Source organism: Chiloscyllium punctatum, chromosome 1, assembly GCF_047496795.1.
Source record: "Chiloscyllium punctatum isolate Juve2018m chromosome 1, sChiPun1.3, whole genome shotgun sequence".
In the NCBI taxonomy this organism is placed as follows: Eukaryota; Metazoa; Chordata; class Chondrichthyes; order Orectolobiformes; family Hemiscylliidae; genus Chiloscyllium; species Chiloscyllium punctatum.
The window spans coordinates 76,496,698-76,515,947 of record NC_092739.1 but is presented as its reverse complement, the minus strand read 5'-3'; the positions used below and the strand labels follow the sequence as shown (position 1 = coordinate 76,515,947).

General features: G+C 44.2%; 1 protein-coding gene across 2 annotated transcripts in view; it reads left to right on the top strand.

Moving 5' to 3' along the window:
* The first annotated feature begins 16 nt into the window (after positions 1–16).
* The window catches only part of usp46 (ubiquitin specific peptidase 46), a 104,047-nt gene continuing 84,813 nt past the window's right edge, over positions 17–19,250 (top strand). For both annotated transcript variants that reach the window (XM_072569288.1, XM_072569280.1), the window contains exon 1: positions 17–425. In XM_072569288.1, coding sequence (XP_072425389.1) covers positions 390–425 — 36 coding nt within the window. In that variant the 5' untranslated portion in view covers positions 17–389. The remainder of the gene's footprint in view (positions 426–19,250) is intronic.

Sequence of the window (19,250 nt, the reverse complement as noted above, 5' to 3'; positions counted from 1 at the left end):
GGTCGTTTCCTGCTGTCACGCACCGCGCCGGAATCCTGAGCTCGAGCTGCGGACGTTGGGGTGGCGGAACGAAGCCAAGCCGGAGCACGAGCCCCCGGGGAGGGTTGCTGTCATGTGTCTGGAATCGGCGACATGGCGAATCAGTGGGGACAGCAGCACCAGGAACACAAACTGTTAATAATCGGCTTGAGGGCTGACTGGTCGGTGAATGGGGTTGGGGAGTGCAGCCCGGGTCTGGCGCCTTGTTTACCTTAGTGTGGCCGCCTGGCAGACTCCCAGGGTCGGCTGCCGGAGAATACACCTCCCCGTCACCTGCTTTCTTGGAGCCCCCACCTCGGGGTTTATTATATTTTAATAAAGATGGCGGAGGGACCACAGGCTGCAAACTAATGACTGTCAGAAACATCGCTTCAATTTGTAATATGGTGAGTAAAGGTCTGGGGGTTTTATTCAGTATCTCGCAGTTAGACGCACGCATGCAGTTGAGAATTAGGTTTACGGTGCTGATAAATGGCCGTCTCAATCCATCAGAGTTCGCCTTTACAGATCCCACTTAACAGTCCCAAAGCTCAATTGAAGTTCTATTCCGCTGTATTTTTGTGAAATGCGTTTGTGAGTTTAAAAATGGACATCTTGAATAGTTCAAACCCAGCGCTACCTACCGTGCGATCATCGTGGACCTTAATGTAAAAAGCATTCAAAGGAAAACTTTCTTTTTAACGTAGAAATTATCTTTACACACATAGAAAGTGTACTGCTTTGAAATTATAGAATTCTAGCATATGCATGATGGTGCATTATGTTGAAGAATTAACTTTTGGAAACGTATTGCATGATATTTACCCGTTAGTTTGCGCAGATCGCAAAAACAAGACCGAAGAAATATTGGTCATTCAAGCGACTATATTCAGCTCTGCAGGTGGAAGAACCGTAGAATTAAGTTTGTTTACTTGAAAGCAGGTTGTATTAGCTTAAGTATTTTCTCGTTTAAGTAAAACTAGTATTGAGTTGATTTTATAGAAACCTTGTAGGACATCGGTTAAGCTATTCCTGGATTATGGAAAAGAACTGGAACAGATTTTGAGTAGTGTTCTAACGGCAAAACATCCGTATGCATAAACCTTTAAAAAATCAGTATCCACGTTTAATGGGTAATAGGAATGTTGGCCTTTATTTCAAAGAGAATGGACATTTTAAAAAATAAAGTTGCTAAAACTATACAAGATACTTGTCAGACAACAGCTGGATCACTGTGAATGGTTGTGGGCCTCTTTATTTAAGAAAAGATACTGGCATTGGAGGCAGTCCAGAAAAGATTCACTCAGCTGATCCTGGGTATGGAGGAACAGTCTTATGAGAGTCAAAAAGTGTGGCGCTGGAAAAGCACAGCCGGTCAGGCAGCATTTGAGGAGCAGGAGAGTCGAGCATAAACTCTTCAAGGAAGGGTGTATACTCATTCGAGTTTAGAGGAATGAGAGGTGACCTTCTTGAAGTATACAAGATTTGTTGGGCAAGTTGACCGGGCAGATAGTCATAGAGATGTACAGCACGGAAACAGACCCTTCGGTACAACTCGTTCGTGCAGACCAGATATCCCAACCCAGTCTAGTCCCACCTGCCAGCACCTTGCCCATATCCCTCCAAACCCTTCCTAATCATATACCCGTCCAGATCCCTTTTTAAATGTTGCAATTGTACCAGCCCCAACCACTTTCTCTGGCTGCTCATTCCATACACAGACCACCCTCTGTGTGGAAAAAGTTGCCCCTTAGATCTCTTTTATATCTTCCTCCTCTCACCCTAAACCTATACCCTGGACTCCCCCCACTCCAGAGAAGAGACTTTGTCTATTTATCCTGTCCACGTCCCTCACGATTTCATAAACCTCAGCCTCTGTCGCTCCAGGGAAAACTGCCCCAGCCTACTCAACCTCTCCCTATAGCTCAAATCTTCCAACCCTGGCTACATCCTTGTAAATGTTGTGGTTCTGTTCACCGAGCTGGGAATTTGTCTTGCAAACGTTTTGTCCCCTGTCTAGGTGACATCCTCAGTGCTTGGGAGCCTCCTGTGAAGCGCTTCTGTGCTGTTTCTTCCGGCATTTATAGTGGCCTGTCTCTGCCGCTTCCGGTTGTCAGTTCGAGCTGTCCGCTGTAGTGGCCGGTATATTGGTTCCAGATCGATGTGCTTATTGATTGAATCTGTGGATGAGTGCCATGCCTCTAGGAATTCCCTGGCTGTTCTCTGTTTGGCTTGCCCTATAATGGTAGTGTTGTCCCAGTCGAATTCATGTTGCTTGTCATCTGCGTGTGTGGCTACTAAGGATAGCTGGTCGTGTCTTTTCGTGGCTAGTTGGTGTTCATGGATACAGATCGTTAGCTGTCTTCCTGTTTGTCCTATGTAGTGTTTTGTGCAGTCCTTGCATGGGATTTTGTACACTACATTAGTTTTGCTCATGCTGGGTATCGGGTCCTTCGTTCTGGCGAGTTGTTGTCTGAGAGTGGCTATTGGTTTGTGTGCTGTTGTGAGTCCTTGTGGTCGCAGTAGTCTGGCTGTCAGTTCTGAAATGCTCCTGATGTATGGTAGTGTGGCTAGTCCTTTGGGTTGCGGCATGTCCTCGTTCTGTTGCCTTTCTCTTAGGCATCTGTTGATGAAATTGCGAGAGTATCCATTTTTGGCGAATACCTTGTATAGGTGTTCCTCTTCTTGCAGTTCTGGTGTGCTGCAGTGTGTTGTGGCCCTTTTGAATATAGTCTTGATGCAACTTCGTTTGTGTGTGTTGGGGTGGTTGCTTTCATAGTTTAGGACTTGGTCTGTGTGTGTGTGGCTTTCCTGTAAACCTTTGTGGTGAATTCTCCGTTCGGTGTTCTCTGTACCATCACATCTAGGAATGGGAGTTGGTTGTCCTTTTCTTCTTCTCTAGTGAATCGGATTCCTGTGAGTGTGGCGTTGATGCTCTGGTGTGTGTTCTCTATTTCTGTGTTTTTAATTATTACAAAGGTGTCATCAACATATCTGACCCAGAGTTTGGGTTGAATTTGCGGTAAGAATGTTTGTTCTAACTTTTGCATTACTGCTTCTGCTATGAGTCCAGAGATGGGTGAGCTCATGGGTGTTCCGTTGATTTTGTTCGTATATCTGGTTGTTGAATGTGAAGTGTGTTGTGAGGCACAAGTCCAGTAGTTTGAGTATGCCATCTTTGTTGATAGGTTCAACGTCTTGTTGTCTATTATGTCTGTCCAGCAGGTTGGCTATTGTTTCTCTGGCTAGGGTTTTGTCGATCGAGATGAACAGTGCCGTTACATCGAATGAGACCATAGTTTCTTCCTTGTCTATGTGTATATTTCTGATGATGTCCAAGAATTCCTGTGTCGATTGTATAGATTGTCTGGATCCGCTGATCAGGTGTTTCAGTTTCTGCTGTAGTTCTTTGGCCAGTTTGTGTGATGGTGTCCCTGGTAGTGATACTATGGGTCTGAGTGGGATGTCTGTTTTGTGCACTTTGGATAGTCCATAGAATCTGGGGGTGTTGTTGCTTTCAGGTTTCATTCTTAGTAGGTCAGACCTGGTTATCTGTCCGTTTTTTTTGTAGATTCCTCAGTGTGTTGTTTATCCTATTGGTGAGCTGTGGGGTGGGGTCAAACTCCCTCTTTTGGTAGGTGTTGGTATCTGCAAGTAGCTGTTGTGCTTTTTGGATGTACTCTGCTTTGTCCAGGATGACCGTCATTCTGCCTTTGTCTGCTGGTAGTATGATTACGTTCTTATTGTTGCTTAGTGATTTTAGTGTTTCCCTCTCATTGGAGTCGAGGTTATGTGTTTGTCTTTTTCTTGTTATCAGAGGTACGATACTTTGTCTCACTGTTTGTTGTATCTCTTCCGTCAGTCCATTGTTCCTGAGTGTGCATTCTAGTGCTGCTAGGAAGTCTGCTGTCTTGGCGTCCCTATGGTTGTAGTTGAGTCCCTTGGCCAATATTGTTCTTTCCATGTCTGTGAGCTGTCTGTGGTGTGTGTTGTGGTGTCTTCTTCTTTGTGCGTTAGTTTGGCCATTTTTTCTTTTAGTGCTGTTTTTTTTGCGGTGTGTTGTCCTGTTCTGTCCTATGGTGACGGCCTGTTCTATGGTCTGGGTCCATTCCTGATTAGTGGTTTTTGAAATTAACGATTTTTGGCGCGCAATTTCTCATCTGTATTTGTGAAGTCTGTTGTGAGTGTCTGTAATCATTACCTGGATCATCCTGAATCCGTTCTGCCTGGCTTGTGGGCTGTTGACTGGTGGTCTGTATCTGACACATGGTGGAAGGATTCGATTCTTTCGGCATTCATGCAAAAAGAGGAAGAGGAACACCTATACAATGTATTCGCCAAAAACGGATACCCTCGCAGTTTCATCAACAGATGCCTAAGAGAAAGACAACGGAACGAGGACATGCCGCAACCCAAAGGACTATCCACACTACCATACATCAGGAGCATTTCAGAACTGACAGCCAGACTACTGCGACCACTAGGACTAATAACAGCACACAAACCAACAGCCACTCTCAGACAACAACTCGCCAGAACGAAGGACCCGATACCCAACATGAGCAAAACTAATGTAGTGTACAAAATCCCATGCAAGGACTGCACAAAACACTACATAGGACAAACAGGAAGACAGCTAATGATCTGTATCCATGAACACCAACTAGCCACGAAACTTCACGACCAGCTATCCTTAGTAGCCACACACGCAGATGACAAGCAACATGAATTCGACTGGGACAACACTACCATTATAGGGCAAGCCAAACAGAGAACAGCCAGGGAATTCCTAGAGGCATGGCACTCATCCACAGATTCAATCAATAAGCACATCGATCTGGAACCAATATACCGGCCACTACAGCGGACAGCTCGAACTGACAACCGGAAGCGGCAGAGACAGGCCACTATAAATGCCAAGGAAACATCACAGGAGGCTCCCAAGCACTGAGGATGTCACCTAGACAGGGGACGAAACGTTTGCAAGACAAATTCCCAGCTCGGCGAACAGAACCACAACAACGAGCACCCGAGCTACAAATCTTCTCCCAAACTTTGATCCTTGTAAATCTTTTCTGAACCCTTTCAACTTTCACAACATCTTTCTGATAGGAAGGAGACCAGAATTGCACACAATATTCCAACAGTGACCTAACTAATGTCCTATACAGCTGTAACATGACCTCCCAACCCCTGTACTCAACACTTGTGGAAAGGTGGTTTGTTCTTGAGGGATAGCCTGGGAATAGAGAACTGAAGCTCAAAATCAGCGGCCACACATTTAAGTCATTGGTGAGGAGATATTTCTTTGGACAATAATGAATAAGAGAAATGCTTTAATGCAGAGAGCTGTTGAAACTTCGTCTCTGAGTATTCTCAAAGCTGAGCAGCTGTACAAATATTTAATGAGTAAGGTGTTCAGGATTATGGGAAAATACAGAGTTGAGGATCAGATCAGCACTGATCTGATCGGCAAAGCAGTCTCAATGGGCTAATGGCCTTGTGATCTTAAACAGATTCTGTATTGTGGGACTTTAAGCTCTTGCTAGAGATAGGAGTTTTAAAAAAACTGTGCCTGCGTTATTATTTTGTGATCAATTTAAATTGTATTAATAATACATCCTGTTGAATGCAGCAAGAGCACTTATTCATTTTATGCCACTGGGCTTCTTCCAGTTTAGAAGATGATGGGATGAACATCCGTTTTCATCTGTTGTTACTTTGAATGGGAATGCTTCAAAGGAGCAGCGTAGGAAAATAATACTTTTTAATGTTAGGGCATACTAAAGAAACCAAATAGTGGTTAGAGCCTCATCTACATTATTTGGATATTGAAATTTAATAGCAAAGAATTAAATTGGCAAGACTTTAGTTCAGTGCTTGGTATGTTAACATATATATTATGTCTAATTTCTAGTTCTTTGGCGATATGGGGGACATAGCTTGTGCACACAGTATTGTGCTATGTTTCTGATATTGATCCCTGTTTCAAAACACTTAAATATCCTGATTGGCTATGTGGTTTTTTTTGAGTTTAAAAAAATGACTCTTACATTTTTGAGTTGTATTAAAAATGTTTTGCCTTCTCAAAAATGAACTTTATTAGTCGACCTTTCTAAGACTTGGTATGTCTTAGAAAGGAAAACCTATAATTTTGTACCTCTCGATGAAAGAATAAACTTACACTTTTAAACAAAAGATTAATTGATGTTCATTTCATATTCAGTGAAATGTTTATAGTTTTGAAAATGTTAGAATTCTTTATCTGCCAGCATGAATAGTCATGAAGTGTGAAACAGCTACATTCATTACTAAATTTCATGGCTGGAATAAATGTCTTTAATTTGAACATGTGAATGGTAAATTTTGAGGTCACACATTTTAGATAGTATTCAGTTGTATGTTGTAAGCTAGTTCTGCTAACCATCTGAAATAGATTAAAACTAGTGACATAAATGCAGAGATTGCTAACGAAAATGTGATCAACATTTTGAATTTGTTTCTTGATAGAATAGTGGGGGCAAATCCTAGAATTATTTAAGAAACTATGGACGATTGCACTGTGATGATATGTGATCTTTCTAGATTAATTAATGTAGATGAGCTTGAACTTGGTTCCTTATTTGTTACCCATAAATATCTATTGCACACCCTATAGCTGTTTTCATTAGTCAGGATGTGGAAGTGCCGGTGTTGGACTGGGGTGGGCAAAGTTTAAAAAAAATCACACAACACCAGGTTATAGTCCAATAGGTTTATTTGGAAGTACCAGCTTTCGGAGCTCTGCTCCTTCATTAGGTAGCTGTGGATCATTAGGATCATAAGCCATACAGAATTTATAGCAAAAGATCAGTGTTGTTTCAGTTGCATGACACTGATCATTTGCTATAAATTCTGTGTTTTACAATCCTGCTCCAAAGCCACCTGATGAAGGAGCAGCGGTCCGAAAGATAGTACTTCCAAATAAATCTGTTGGACTATAATCTGGTGTTGTGATTTCTAAAGAAAAAAATTAGTCAGTTATCTTTTAATAATGGATTTAGGTATGATAACTAAAAGAGCTCAATGGCTTATGAATCCCATGGAATGTCAGTTTTTGTGTAATTATCTTCACCTTGGTAATTTTAAATAGATTTTGAAGATTTTTTTGAAAATGGCTGTGTTTTAAAGTTACTTTACGATAAACATACATTGGGACCAAGTAAGCTTGTGTTTTATAAGGTATAGGATTATTTATGGCATTTATGTGTGATTCGATACAGGTCCTCATTCAGCTATGGAATGGAGAAGTTTGGAGGAATATTGTATGTTTATTGTCCTAGGACTATAGGCAATAAAGGTCATTGTATGAACAGTGCAATAAGTTGACAGCATGAATTTAGACTTATTGGCAAACTTAATTGAAATGGTAAAGTTGAAATTTTGGTGCATTCAATATATTCTGTGATTGTTGAAGGTGGGAACATGACGTTTTAAAATTTTGGCTTTGCTATTCAGGATGCATTTGGTACATTGGGTCGCGGGGGGGGTGGGGAGAGGAGGTGGGAATGGAAGCAGAATGGTTATGTCACCCGATGCTCATGTTTAGGGTATATGGGTTCAAATCCCATCATTGCAACTGGTAGAAATTGAGGTCAATCAAAATTCAAGCTTTTAGAAAATAAAGCTGGACTGATGGTGACCATGTAACCATTGTCTCTTATTGTGAAAACCTATCTGCCACAGGAATGTCCTTTGGGAAGGAAGTTTGCCACCTGATCTAGTCTGGTCTACATGTGATTCCAGAGCCACAGCAATGTGATCTGACTCTGACTCTTAAGATATATCTTGGACAATTGGGGATGGATGATAAATGCTGGCCTTGTTGCTGATGCCCGAATTTCATTACGGAATTAAAGAAAAAATATGGGCCGATAGGTACAAAGCGCACACATCAACTTCAATCAAAAACACATTTTAATGCCTCCACTGAGTTGTGAATAAGAATATCTGAGCTCTTAAGTTTGGGGGAAGCTTTTTCAGCTTTTCCTCTGGTGAGCAAAACATTTTTGACTAAACTTCAGTTTACTGCTCCTAAATGGCAATAAATAAATGAAGTAATCATCTTCTTTTAGAGCTATAACACAAATTATTTAGAGAAAATTATTCCTGTATGTACACCTGAGTTTTCATTTTCTTTGCAACATGCAACATAAAATTACTAATTATTAATTAAATATTTCTGCCATCTCTAAGTTCAACAATCTTGCTTTCATTTGTACTCCTCCAACTCGCAATGTGTGCCGCATTCGCCTGCCACTGGGGCAGCACGGTGGCACAGTGGTTAGCACTGCTGCCTCACAGCGCCAGAGACCCGGATTCAATTCCCGCCTCGGGCGACTGACTGTGTGGAGTTTGCACGTTCTCCCCGTGTCTGCGTGGGTTTCCTCCGGGTGCTCCGGTTTCCTCCCACAGTCCAAAGATGGGCAGGTCAGGTGAATTGGCCATGCTAAATTTCCCGTAGTGTTAGCTAAGGGGTAAATGTAGGGGTATGGGTGGGTTGCGCTTCGGCGGGGCGGTGTGGACTTGTTGGGCCGAAGGGCCGGTTTCCACACTGTAAGTAATCTAATCTAATCTAATCTAATCTAATCTTTTCATTTGTCCTTCCTTTCTTTTTACCCTTCCACCTAAAATGTGTCATTTCGTATTTGCTATTATGATGGCTGATATTTATTTTGATATACTTGAAAATTTCTGAAATTTGTAACCTGTGCTATTTTAGATGTCATGATTCTCGTTATAATTTATCGTGAGAATTGATATTAGAATGTCTTGCAAACTAGAATCGCAAGGTCTTTAATTGCTGGGTTAGTGGTGCTGGAAGAGCACAGCAGTTCAGGCAGCATCCAAGGAGCAAAAGCCCTTCATGAGGAATAAAGGCATCTCCCAGACCATACAGAAACTCATCACCTCAGGAAATCTCCCACCCACAGCTTCCAACCTCATAGTTTAGATTAGATTAGATTACTTAGTGTGGAAACAGGCCCTTCGGCCCAACAAGTCCACACCGCCCTGCCAAACGCAACCCACCCATACCCCTACATCTACCCCTTACCTAATACTACGGGCAATTTAGCATGGCCAATTCACCTGACCTGCACATCTTTGGACTGTGGGAGGAAACCCACGCAGACACGGGGAAAATGTGTGAAGTTTGCGCAGAGAGTCGCCTGAGGCGGGAATTGAACCCGAGTCTCTGGCGCTGTGAGGCAGCAGTGCTAACCACTGTGCCGCCCACCGTGCCGTCTAGGAACCCCGCACTACCCAGTTCTACCTCCTTCCCAAGATCCGCAAGCTTGACCACCCTGGCCGACCCATTGTCTCAGCATGCTCCTGCCCCACTGAACTCCTCTCTACCTACCTCGACACTGTCCTATCCCCCCTAGTCCAGGAACTCCCCACATATGTTCGAGACACCACCCACACTCCCCACACTCTCCACCTCCTCCAAGACTTCAGTTTCCCCGGCCCCCAAGGCCTCATCTTCATCATGGATATCCAATCCCTCTACATCTCCATCCGCCATGACCAGGGCCTCCAAGCCCTCCATTTTTTTTTCTCTCCCAACGTCCCCAACAGTACCCTTCCACCGACACTCATTCGTTTAGCCGAACTGGTCCTCACCCGTAACAATTTCTCCTTCGAATCCTCCAACTTCCTCCAGACCAAAGGGATAGCCACGGGCACATGTATGGGCCCCAGCTATGCCTGTCTGTATGGCTACGTAGAACAGTCAATCTTCTGTAATTACACCGGCACCACTCCCCACCTCTTCCTCCGCTACATTGATGACTGCATTGGCGCCACCTCGTGCTCCCGCGAGGAGGTTGAGCAATTCATCAACTTCACCAACACATTCCACCCTGACCTAAAATTTACCTGGACCATCTCTAACACCTCCCTCCCCTTCCTGGACCTCTCCATCTCCATTAATGACGATCGACTTGTCGCTGACATTTTTTACAAACCCACCGACTCCCACAGCTACCTGGATTACACCTCTTCCCACCCTACCTCTTGCAAAAATACCATCCTGAATTCCCAATTCCTCCGCCTCTGCCGTATCTGCTCCCAGGAGGACCAGTTCCACCACAGAACACACCAGATGGCCTCCTCCTTTAGAGACCGCACTTTCCCTTCCCATGTGGTTAAAGATGCCCTCCAACGCATCTCGTCCACATCCCACACCTCTGCCCTCAGACCCCACCCCTCCAACTGTAACAAGGACAGAACGCCCCTGGTGCTCACCTTCCACCCTACCAACCTTCGCATAAATCAAATCATCCACCGACATTTCCGCCACCTCCAAACAGACCACACCACCAGTGATATATTTCTCTCCCCACCCCTTTCTGCCTTCCGCAAAGACCGTTCCCTCCGTGACTACCTGGTCAGGTCCACGCCCCCCTACAACCCACCCTCCCGTCCTGGCATCTTCCCCTGCCACCGCAGGAACTGCAGAACCTGCGCCCACACCACCTCCCTCACCTCCATCCAAGGCCCTAAAGGAGCCTTCCACATCCATCAAAGTTTTACCTGCACATCCACGAATATCATTTATTGTATCTATTGCTCCTGATGCAGTCCCCTCTACATTGGGGAGACTGGACGCCTCCTAGCAGAGTGCTTTAGGGAACATCTCTGGGACACTCGCACCAATCAACCCCACCGTCCTGTGGCCCAACATTTCAACTCCCCCCTCCCATTCTGCCGAGGACATGGAGGTCCTGGGCCTCCTTCATTTCCGCTCCCTCACCACCAGACACCTGGAGGAAGAACACCTCATCTTCCACTCGGAACACTTCAACCCCAGGGCATCAATATGGACTTCAACAGTTTCCTCATTTCCCCTTCTCCCACCTCACCCTAGTTTCAAACTCCCAGATCAGCACTTTCCCCATAGCTTGCCCTACCTGCCTATCTTCTTTTCCACCTATCCACTCCACCCTCACCCGCCCCCAACCTATCACCTTCATCCCCTCCCCCACTCACCTACTTTCTCCTCACTTCTGGATTCGTGGTGCTGGAAGAGCACAGCAGTTCAGACAGCATCCAAGGAGCTTCGAAATCGATGTTTCGGGCAAAAGCCCTTCATCAAGAATAAAGGCAGTGAGTCTGAAGCGTGGAGAGATAAGCTAGAGGAGGGTGGGTGTGGGGAGAAAGTAGCATAGAGTGCAATGGGTGAGTGGGGGAGGGGATGAAGGTGATAGATCAGGGAGGAGAGGATGGAGTGGATAGGTGGAAAAGGAGATAGGCAGGTAGGACAAGTCCGGACAAGTCATGGGGACAGTGCTGAGCTGGAAGTTTGGAACAAGGGTGAGGTGGGGGAAGGGGAAATGAGGAAACTGTTGAAATCCACATTGATGCCCTGGGGTTGAAGTGTTCCGAGGCGGAAGACGAAGCGTTCTTCCTCCAGGCGTCTGGTGGTGAGGGAGCGGCGGTGAAGGAGGCCCAGGACCTCCATGTCCTCGGCAGAGTGGGAGGGGGAGTTGAAATGTTGGGCCATGGGGCGGTGTGGTTGATTGGTGCGGGTGTCCCGGAGATGTTCACTAAAGCGCTCTGCTAGGAGGCGCCCAGTCTCCCCAATGTAGAGGAGACCGCATTGGGAGCAACAGATACAATAAATGATATTAATGAATGTGCAGGTAAAACTTTGGATGTGGAAGGCACCTTTAGGGCCTTGGATAGAGGTGAGGGAGGAGGTGTGGGCGCAGGTTTTACAGTTCCTGTGGTGGCAGGGGAAAGTGCCAGGATGGGAGGGTGGGTTGTAGGGGGGCATGGGCCTGACCAGGTAGTCACGGAGGGAACGGTCTTTGCGGAAGGCGGAAAGGGGTGCGGAGGGAAATACATCCCTGGTGGTGGCGTCTGTTTGGAGGTGGCGGAAATGTTGGCGGATGATTTGGTTTATGCGAAGGTTGGTAGGGTGGAAGGTGAGCACCAGGGGCGTTCTGTCCTTGTTACGGTGGAAGGGGTGGGGTCTGAGGGCGGAGGTGCGGGATGTAGACAAAATGCATTGGAGGGCATCTTTAACCACATGGGAAGGGAAATTGCGGTCTCTAAAGGAGGAGGCCACCTGGTGTGTTCTGTGATGGAACAGGTCCTCCTGGGAGCCGATCCGGCGGAGGCAGAGGAATTGGGAATACGGGATGGCATTTTTACAGGAGGTAGGGTGGGAAGAGGTGTAATCCAGGTAGCTGTGAGAGTCGGTGGATTTGTAAAAAAGAATGTCAGTGTCAAGTCGGTCGTCATTAATGGAGATGGAGAGGTCCAGGAAGGGGAGGAAGGTGTCAGAGATGGTCCAGGTAAATTTAAGGTCCGGGTGGAATATGTTGGTGAAGTTAATTGAATTGTTCAACCTCCTCGCGGAAGCACGAGGTGGCGCCAATGCAGTCATCAATGTAGCGGAGGAAGAGGTGAGGAGTAGCTTATCTCTCCACGCTTCAGGCTCTCTGCCTTTATTCCTGATGAAGGGCTTTTGCCCGAAACGTCGATTTTACTGCTCCTCGGATGCTGCCTGAACTTCTGTGCTGTTCCAGCACCAATAATCCCGAATCAGGCTTCCAGCGTATATAGTCATTGTTTTTGCCTTTAATTGCCGGGACCAGTTTGTCAGGGTTTTCTGGAAAGCCTGAACAAAGCAGCTCCTTATTGTATTGACAATTAGTACAAATCTTGAATACAGGCTTTGAGCAAGTCACAATAGAGCCACAAAATGGGCAGAGATCTGCCACACAAGAGGCTTAAATACTTAATTCGGGTAAATATGTGGTTTTACTCAATTAAGAACAGTGAGGCGCATTTCGGAAAGATAGCGGAGTGTTTTAATTTTTTTGGTTAAATTCTTGTGCATTCTAATCCTTCCACCAGCAGACTAAGGATCTCTGTTTCATTTGGTTATTGTTTCGTTTTTCAACAGTACCTGCTTTGTCAGATTTGAGATGACAGTGTTTGAAGACTTTCTAAAAGGAGTTGCAAAAGGATTTGACTAATTTTGAACACCACAGCAAGGAAAAGACTTGTGGTGTATTAAAATAAAAAGTGCAATTGAAAAGTGATTGTGTGTTTTTTTTATTATATAAAAAATTGAATTACGTCTTTTGGGCTTTACAAGCAAAAGTTCTTAGCTGTGTACCAATGGGTTATTACTTATTGTTACTGAAACTAAATTTGTTGATATGCGTTTAACATTTTAGATCAGGATAAATCAGTTTCTACTTTATCCTTTATCTTTCTAAGAATACATGAATTAAATAGACTGGACCAATTGAAGTACTTAGCACAGATTCACTTAGTCGAGTCATAGAGATGTACAGCATGGAAACAGACCCTTCGGTCCAACCTGTCCATGCTGACCAGATATCCCAACCCAATCTAGTCCCACCTGCCAGCACCCAGCTCATATCCCTCCGAACCCTTCCTATTCATATATCCATCCAAATGTCTCTTAAATGTTGAAGTTGTACCAGCCTCCACCACATCCTCTGGCAGCTCATTCCATACACATACCACCCTCTACGTGAAAAAGTTGCCCCTCTCGCCCTAAACCTATGCCCTCTAGTTCTGGACTCCCCAACCCCAGAGAAAAGACTTCGTCTATTTATCCTATCCGTGCCCCTCATAATTTTGTAAACCTCTATAAGGTCACCCCTCAGCCTCCGACGCTCCAGGCAAAACAGCCCCAGCCTGTTCAGCCTCTCCCTGTAGCTCAAATCCTCCAACCCTGGCAACATCCTTGTAACTCTTTTCTGAACCCTTTCAAGTTTCACAACATCTTTCCAATAGGAAGGAGACCAGAATTGCACACAATATTCCAACAGTGGCCTAACCAATGTCCTGTACAGCCGCAACATGACCTTCCAAATCCTTTGTTCAATACTCTGACCAATAAAGGAAAGCATACCAAATGCCTTCTTCATTATCCTATCTACCTGCGACTCCACTTTCAAGGAACTATGAACCAGCACTCCAAGGTCTCTTTGTTCAGCAACACTCCATAGGACCTTACCATAAGTCCTGCTAAGATTTGCTTTCCCAAAATGCACACCTCGCATTTATCTGAATTAAACTCCATCTGCCACTTCTCAGCCCATTGGCCCATCTGGTCAAGATCCTGTTGTAATCTGAGGTAACCCTCTTCTCTGTCCACTATACATCCAATTTTGGTGTCATCTGCAAACTTACTAACTGTACCTCTTATGCTCGCATCCAAATCATTTATGTAAATGACAAAAAGTAGAGGGCCCAGCACCAATCCTTGTGGCACTCCACTGGTCACAGGCCTCCAGTCTGAAAAACAGCTGTCCACCACCACCCTCTGTCTTCTACCTTTGAGCCAGTTCTATTTCCAAATGGCTAGTTCGCCCTGTATTCCATGAGATCTAACCTTGCTGATCAGTCTCCCATGAAGAATCTTGTCAAATGCCTTACTGAAGTCCATATAGATCACATCTACTGCTCTGCCCTCATCAATCTTCCTTGTTACTTCTTCAAAAAACTCATTCAAGTTTGTGAGACATGATTTCCCACGCACAAAGCCATGTTGACTATCCCTAATCAGTCTTTGCCTTTCCAAATACATGTACATCTTTCCCTCAGGATTCCCTCCAACAACTTGCCCACCACTGAGGTCAGGCTCACTGGCCTATAGTTCCCTGGCTTGTCTTTACCGCCCTTCTTAAACAGTGGCACCACGTTTGCCAACCTCCAGTCTTCTGGCACCTCACCTGTGACTATTGATGCTACAAATATCTCAGCAAGAGGCCCAGCAATCGCTTCTTTAGCTTCTCATAGAGTTCTCGGGTATACCTGATCAGGTCCTGGGGATTTATCCACCTTTCTTGAGAAAGTGAGGACTGCAGATGCTGGAGATCAGAGCTGAAAATGTTGCTGGAAAAGTGCAGCAGGTCAGGCTGCATCCAAGGAGCAGGAGAATCGACGTTTCGGGCATAAGCCCTTCTTCAGATTCCTGAAGAAGGGCTTATGCCCGAAATGTCGATTCTCCTGCTCCTTGGATACTGCCTGACCTGAGCTTTTCCAGTAACACCTTTTTCAGATTTATCCACCTTTTAACCATTTCAAGACATCCAGCACTTCCTCTGTAATCTGGACATTTTGCAAGATCTCACCATCTGTTTCCCTACAGTCTATATCTTCCATATCCGTTTCCACGGTAAATACTGATGCAAAATATTCATTTAGTATCTCCCCCATTTCCTGTGGCTCCACACAAATGCCGCCTTGCTGATCTCTGAGGGGCCCTATTCTCTCCCTAGTTACCTTTTTGTCCTTTAATATATTTGTAAAAACCCTTTGGATTCTCATTAATTCTATTTGCCAAAGCTATCTCATGTCCCCGTTTTGCCCTCCTGATTTGCCTCTTAAGTATACTCCTACTGCCTTTATACTCTTCTAAGGATTCACTCGATCTATGCTGTCTGTACCTGACATATGCTTCCTTCTTTTTCTTAACCAAACCCTCAATTTCTTTAGTTATCCAGCATTCCCTATACCTACCAGCCTTCCCTTTCAACCTGATAGGAATATACTTTCTCTGGATTCTTGTTATCTCATTTCTGAAGGCTTCCCATTTTCCAGCTGTCCCTTTACCTGCGAACATCTGCCTCCAATCAGCTTTTGAAAGTTCTTGCCTAATACCGTCAAAATTGGCCTTTCTCCAATTTAGAACTTCAACTTTTATATCTGGTCTATCCTTTTCCATCACTATTTTAAAACAAATAGAATTATGGTCGCTGGCCCTAAAGTGCTCCCCCACTGACACCTCAGTCACCTGCCCTGCATTATTTCCCAAGAGTAGGTCAAGTTTTGCACCTTCTCTAGTAGGTACATCCACATACTGAATCAGAAAATTGTCTTGTACACACTTAAGAAATTCCTCTCCATCTAAACCTTTAACACTATATATGGCAGTCCCAGTTGATGTTTGGAAAGTTAAAATCCCCTACCATAACTACCTTTAATATTCTTACAGATAGCTGAGATCTCCTTCCAAGGTTTTTTCTCAATTTCTCTCTGACTATTGGGGTGGTCTATAATACAATCCCAATAAGGTGATCATCCCTTTCTTATTCCTCAGTTCCACCCAAATAACTTCCCTGAATGTATTTCCGGGAATATCCTCCCTCTGCACAGCTGTAATGCTATCCCTTATCAAAAATGCCACTCCCCCTCTTCTCTCGCCTCCCTTTCTATCCTAGTTGTAGCATTTCTATCCTGGAATATTAAGCTGCCAGTCCTGCCCATGTCTGAGCCATGTTTCTGTAATTGCGATGATATCCTAGTCCCATGTTCCTAACCATGCCCTGAGTTCATCTGCCTTCCCTGTTAGGCCCCTTGCATTGAAATAAATGCAGTTTAATTTATTAGTCCTGTCTTGTCCCTGTCTGCCCTGACTGTTTTGACTCACTTCTGGTCTCTGCTGTACCCGTCTCAGATCTATTTCTTTCTTCACTTTCTTCACTATCGCCCTGGGAACCACTCCCCATACTTTCTCTCCCCCCCCCCCCCCCCCCCACCTTACTAGTTTAAATCCTCCCAAGCAGTTCAAGCAAATTTCCCCGCCAGTATATTAGTCCCCTTCCAATTTAGGTGCAATTTGTCCTTCTTGTACAGGTCACTTCTAGCCCAAAAGAGATTCCAATGATCCAAAAATGTGAATCCTTCTGCCATGCATTCATCTGCTCTATCCTCCTATTCTTGTCCTCACTAGCTCATAGCACTGGGAGTAATCCAGATATTACTACCTTTGAGGACCTCCTTTTTAAGTTTCTGCCTAACTCTGTAATTTCCCTTTATAATCTCAACCTTTTCCCTTCCTATGTCGTTGGTTCCAATGTGGACAATGACCTCCTGCTGGCCCCTCTTCCCCCGTGAGAATATTCTGCACCCTCTCTGAGACATCCTTGATCCTGGCACCAGGGAACCAACACAAGTGTTTATAAAATATGTAACAAATTGATTAAATACTATACAGAGATCTGTCACGATTGTGTAGTGGGATCATGTACATCATGGAAAAACGCACAAAGGTTATGCCGGTTCATGCTAGGTGATAAGAGATTGGAATGGCTCTTGTTGATATGGTGAGGTTCTGTGCTGTACCTTTTTTGTACATAAAACCACTTCTTTGCTATTGATGTTGAAATATAGCTCTCTTTTGGAATGAGAGGAAAGGTGTACGATCCTTGTTCATGTTCATTCTGTATTTTTCAAAGTCTTCTATTGCAGATGAATTTTTTTTACAGTATTTCCTAGTTGTGTGTATAGATTGGTGATTGGGGAAATGTTGGCAGTGAGCTACTCCTGGCTGAAAGTGTCCCTCACTTCTGTACACTTGTTTTTTTCCCCTCGCTTTCCACTGTGATTATAATCAAAAGTTGAACTTCTGGCAGCATGCATGTGCATGTTTCCTCTATCACATGATAGAGGAAACTTTTCTGTAGCGAAGCATACTGTTAGCTGAAAATGCAGCAAGTGGTGTTGGGTTATAAAATAGCCTTCTTACCAAAGCAGGAGGTTGTTTTTGTCACAGTCGTAACCTCATTGTCCATCTCCATTGCCATTAACATGAGAGCAGAAAGGTGCAGATATTTTCAAAAATTAAATTCACGTGGAAATATTTCACATTACATTGGTTTCGCTTTTATTGCACTCATTTGCTGAGACTAGCCTTTTCAGAATCTAAATATGGTCATAAGACATCAGAACAGAAGTAGGCCATTTTGCCTGTTGAATCTGCTCTACCATCCTCAGATCTGAATCCTCATCTCCCACTTTCCTGTCTTTTTCCCATATCCCTTGATTTACTTACTGATTTTAAGAATCTGTCTATCTCCGCTTTGAATATACATAAAGACCCAGCTTCAACAACCCCCTGTGGTAAAGAATGCTACTGATTCACAAACTTCTTAGAGAAGAAATTCCTTCACTCTGTTTTAAATGTTGATCCTTTAGTCTGAGATTATACACTCTCTTGTTCCAGACTCTCCCAGAAGCAGAAAACAACCATTTTATGTTGACCCTTTCAAGTCTTTTTATGTTTCAACAAGGTTGCCCCTTATTCTTCTGGATTTCAATGAGTACGGACCCAATTCACTCATTCTTTCCACATAAGACAGTTCTTCTATACCTGGTATCAGCTAGCTGAACCTTTGGACTACTTCCAATGCCAGTATATATTTATTTAGATAAGGGACCCAAAACTGTCCTCCGTATTCCAACTGAGGTCTGGCTAGTGCCACAGTCAGATTATAGTTTTAGCAAAGCCTCCCTACTTTTATACTTTGTTTCTTTTGAAATATATGCCAACATTCCATTTGTCTTCTCTATTACAAGTTGAACTTGATTGCTAGCTTTTTGTGATTCATGGATGAGCACTCCCAAATCCCTCTTCTGTAGCTTTTTGTGGTCTTTCTCCATTCTTGTTTGCTGTTAACTTTTTATATTGAAAGTAGGATGTAAAAGACTGAGTACTAGGGGCATGTAATTACAAATAGTGTGACTAGGTGCAGACCGGCATAAGGGCCAACATACTTTATCTTTGCATTACAACCTGCAGTAGAGAATCAAGGTTTCATGCTGAAGTATGTAGCTGATTCTGTAAAATCTGTTCCCCTTCACACCTCCCCCACCCTCTTTTTTTTTTTTTTGTTTGTTTTTTTTACCCCTCAAAAATGAAAATCTTGCGACACCATACTGAACTGGATTACATGTTGAGATTTGGCTACACACATTCCTCCATACGTTTGGGATGACCCTGCATCTGCTTAACTGCCTCACTCTGCCCTAACTTTGAGTGATAGCCCTTTAGTTGATATGAGGTGAGACCTTTCTCTGTGTCCTGGGGTAAGTCCTGTCTGAGTGTTGCTAGCCAATGGGCGATGTCACACTGAGTGTGTTCTATTTACATTCACTCGTGGGACAAGGGTGTCAATGGCTGGATCAGCATTTATTACCTATCTATAGTTGCCCTTGTGAAGGTGGTGGTGAGCTGCCTTCTTGAACCACTGCAGTCCATGTGCTGTAGGTAGACCCACAATGCTATTAGGGAGCTAATTCCAGGATTTTACCCAGTGATGGTGAATGTACAGCAATATATGTCTAAGAATGTTGAGTGGATTGGAGGTAGACTTGCAGGTTGTGGCGTTCCCATGTATCTCCTGCACTTGTCTTTCCAG